Source organism: Apteryx rowi, unplaced genomic scaffold, assembly GCF_003343035.1.
Source record: "Apteryx rowi isolate R43461 unplaced genomic scaffold, aptRow1 scaffold_47, whole genome shotgun sequence".
NCBI classification, from domain to species: Eukaryota; Metazoa; Chordata; class Aves; order Apterygiformes; family Apterygidae; genus Apteryx; species Apteryx rowi.
In genome coordinates this window covers 530049-534152 of record NW_020450727.1, presented here as the reverse complement: position 1 = coordinate 534152, position 4104 = coordinate 530049, and the positions used below count along the sequence as shown (strand labels likewise).

General features: G+C 60.3%; 1 protein-coding gene across 1 annotated transcript in view; it reads left to right on the top strand.

Annotated features, from left to right (window-relative positions):
• TBR1 (T-box, brain 1) overlaps positions 1-918 on the top strand; it is a 6270-nt gene extending 5352 nt beyond the window's left edge. Inside the window, exon 6 of the mRNA XM_026078069.1 lies at positions 75-918. Coding sequence (XP_025933854.1) covers positions 75-918 — 844 coding nt within the window. The remainder of the gene's footprint in view (positions 1-74) is intronic.
• Positions 919-4104: the final 3186 nt, after the last annotated feature.

The following is a 4104-nucleotide window of genomic DNA, read 5'->3' as shown; positions in this document are numbered from 1 at the left end:
GCTGCGCCCAGGCGGGCGGCGAGGCGCGGGGGGCCTGCCGCGGACACCCAGCTCTCTGCCCTTGTCTTTGGCAGGATCTACACGGGCTGCGACATGGACCGGCTGACGCCGTCCCCAAACGACTCCCCCCGCTCGCAGATCGTGCCCGGGGCCCGCTACGCCATGGCAGGCTCCTTCCTCCAGGACCAGTTCGTGAGTAACTACGCCAAGTCCCGCTTCCACCCCGGGGCAGGAGCCGGCCCGGGGCCCGGCGCCGACCGCAGCGTGCCCCACACCAACGGGCTGCTCTCCCCACAGCAAGCCGAGGACCCGGGGGCGCCCTCCCCGCAGCGCTGGTTCGTCGCCCCCGCCAACAACCGCCTCGACTTCGCCGCCTCCGCCTACGACACGGCCACCGACTTCGCCGGCAACGCGGCCACGCTGCTCTCCTACGCGGCGGCCGGCGTCAAGGCGCTGCCGCTGCAGGCGGCCGGCTGCGCCGGGCGGCCGCTGGGCTACTACGCCGACCCGTCGGGCTGGGGGGCGCGCAGCCCCCCGCAGTACTGCAGCAAGTCGGGCTCCGTGCTGTCCTGCTGGCCCAACAGCGCGGCGGCGGCGCGCATGGCCGCCGGCAACCCCTACCTGGGGGAGGAGGCGGAGAGCCTGGCCCCCGAGCGGTCCCCCTTGCCGGGCGCCGAGGACTCCAAGCCCAAAGATTTGTCCGACTCCAGCTGGATCGAGACGCCCTCGTCCATTAAGTCCATCGACTCCACCGATTCTGGGATTTACGAGCAGGCCAAAAGGAGGCGGATCTCCCCCTCGGACACCCCCGTGTCCGAGAGCTCCTCGCCCCTCAAGAGCGAGGTGCTCACCCAGCGGGACTGCGAAAAGACCTGCGCCAAGGACATCGGCTACTACGGCTTCTACTCGCACAGCTAGGCGCGGCCCCCGCCCGCCGGCACCGCCGTCTTTTTGCACAATAACTCCTCCGCGGTTAGCGCACTGACCCCCGCCCCTAGCCGCCCCCTCGCACCGCCCTCGCCCCCGCGGCCCCGGGAGGGAGGCCGCGCAGTAGCCGTAACCCACCTCCTCCCTCCCCGCGCCGCGCCGCCCCGGCGGCGCCCCGGGGGCGCGGGCGGCAGCGGCCGCTGCGCCGCGGGCGCTCCCTCCACGTCTCCGAAACCCACTGATAAGTAGGATGTGTAGACTCTCAAACCGTGCAGCGCTTCCTTCCTTGTACCACGGATGGATAATAGGGGATACTAGTAATAGTGGGGAAAAAGAGCCTGTGAAATGCCTGTACATAGTATTTAATTTATTGTAACCGGTTACTTTTCTTTCCTTTGGTTTTGTTTCTTTCTTATTTGTTTGGGGTTTATTTTTGTTTTCATTGTGAAGTCACAAAACTTAGCTCTTGTTTAAATTTCTTGATTCCTCCCCTCTTCTTTTGCTTCCTTCCCCCCCCCCCCGCCTCCCCAGGTAAACACTCTTTCTAAATGATTCTGGAAATACAGAATGGTTCATAGCTGTAGCAGCGAGTAATGGGTTTCTCACTTTCTCTGCARTTCCTCGCATGAAATAATTACGCCGTGCCCTGGGCTAACACAGCTAAGAAATAGCTGAGCTTTCCCTTCAAAAGAACAGAAATAACTCTCGTAGGAAAGTCGATTAAAGTAGCATGACGCCTTCCAAAAGCAAAATTAACTGCCTCTGTATTTTTCTTTAAAAGGAATAGATCGACATCAGCAATATTATTATTTTTGTGGTATTCCTCCCTCCCCCTTGCCCCCAAGTGCCAAATCCATTACTGGTCCCTGCAGGTGCCAAATATGCTGACAAACTCTTTTCAAATTTCTTTGCAGTTTTCCCCTTTTTCTTTATATTGCTGTAAATCTTTGTAATGAATAATCTAAAAAAAAGATATAGACGACTGAATTGTTGGTAACCATAGTGTAGTCCAGTGAAGATGAATTGTGAGTTGTATATTTTACTGCATTTAGTTTTGGAATTGACTTTTTCATAAAGTAGCTAACCGAGATCTGACTTCCTGGGGAATAAACTACGCATCGAAAGTAAGAGCGATGTTTCCTGTAAACCTCTTATTATATTAATGAAGGAGGAGTACTATCCCTCCAGGTATCCCCCCGGCGAAGCAGAATAGTAAGTCTTCGAATTTTGAGTAGCAAATCTATACAATTAATGCATTTTTATATGAAAAACAATTACAAACTGAAATATGCATCAGGCTAAATATTCAGTCTAGATTACAGTCGACGGGGAAATTTCCTAATAGAAATTCAGGGTCATAAACGTGTGTATATTTTTGACTCTTCTGTAAATCGAATGTTGTGATTTTTATATTTGTTCTGTTATGTCTGTGGAACTGAATAATTTATACAAGTACATGCTCCATTGAGAACTGTTTCGGTTTTTGCCCGTTTGTATCGTCTGTGTATAACAAGTAAAATAAACCTGGCAAAACGTTAACGTCGTGTTTGAAAGCAGTTTGCCGTTTTACAAGTACGAAATTAGGTGACTCCGGCGAGCGAAGGGGAAGACACGAGTGCAAGCTCGTCTCTCCTCTGAGCCGGTGGTGTTCAGGGCTCTGCAGGCGGGAGCCCCCTGCTTTCCCCCTGTGCTGGAGGTGCGTGTTCCCAGGGCTGMTTCCTCTCTCCCAGTGTAGGTTTGCTTGTCTTTTTGGGGGGTGAGCGTAGGGCAGAGGGTTGGTGACAGCATGCGCTTTCTGGCCAAGTGTGAAGGCTTGCACTCGGAGAAAGAGGGACGTGAAATCGCAGTCGGGTTTGAGCGATGTATAGCGATCCAGGGCTTTACGGTTAAAGCCTGGATCATTTCGCAGGCTGGAGAGTTGTCCGGCGCTGGCGCGGAGGACGGAGTTAGGCCGTTTGCGGCGCTGGTGCGTGGCCGCGGCCTCGCCTCGCCTCGCCCCCCGCGCGGGTCGCGGACGGGCACCCCGGCGCGGCCGTGCGCTGCCCCGCAGGGCGCCGCCTCGTGCGGGTGCGGCAGGCCGGGCTGCCCTGGACCGGCGCCGTTTCGGGGGCAGCCGGCTGGAGGAGCCGCGGGTGTTGCGCAGGGCCGCGGCGGGGACGGAGGAGCCGCTATGAAGACCTATACGTAGGCCTCGGGAAAGGCGCCTTCGCGGCCGCGGTGCGCAGGTGTCGCGCATCGGCGAGTTTCGCTCCGGCTCCCCCACGCCCGGCTCCGCGGGGCAGCGCGGCCCGGCAGCTCCGGTGGCTCTGCGCGGAGCTGCCCTGGGCGCCGCGCTTGGTCCCGCTGCGGCATCGACGGGCCGCTCCGACAGCGCAGCGGCCGGTCCCCCCGCCGCAGGTGCGGGCCGCTGCCGCAGCGGGGCCCCGCCGGCTGCAGCGGCTGCCGTCGGCCTCGCCGCGGGCCGTCGGGGGGAGCCCAGCGGCGCCGCGGTGAGCGCGGCCCGAGCCGTCAGCCCGCAACGAGGGCGCGGGGGCCCGGCCCCAAATCCAGCGCGTCCCCCCAGGGACAGTGGCGGCCGCGGGAAAAAGCGGCTGTTTTGCCCAAGAGCCCCGCGGGCAGCCCGGGCGCCGGAGGGGGGGCGGTGAGCCCCTCCCAAACCGCCTGGTGCGGAGCGGCAGCGTCCGCGCAGTGCCCGCGGCCCGGCGTGCGGGGATGTCACCCAGCCTCCCGAATCTGTCGAGGCCTGAAAAATCGGTGCTTTTCGGGCCCCCTTCCCCGCTGCCGGGCTGCGAAGGCAGCGGTTGGCGTCCCCCTCCGCCGCCGCGTCYGCCCTTGCGCTGCCCCGGAGGGCAGAAGCCGCCGGTCCGGAGCGCGACCGTTGGGAAAGGCGGGAAACTCTGACAGGCGTCGCCGGCGCGAGCCCCGCTGCCGCCCGCCCTGCGCCCGAGCCGCCGTGTAAAACGGCTTTTCTGCCCGGATGGCGCTGGGCCGCCGCCTCGCAAAGACCRTTTATCACAACGGGTCCGGCTGGGTTTTATTTGGTGGGTCTGGGATAAATACGTAACGTGTGACAGGTCTGAACAAAACCCTTTCCTGTGCGTGAGTGGTTAATGTTATTCCCTAACTATTTCAACAGGATGTTAAAATTCCGTAACTATTTCTGCGAGAGATTGGAAG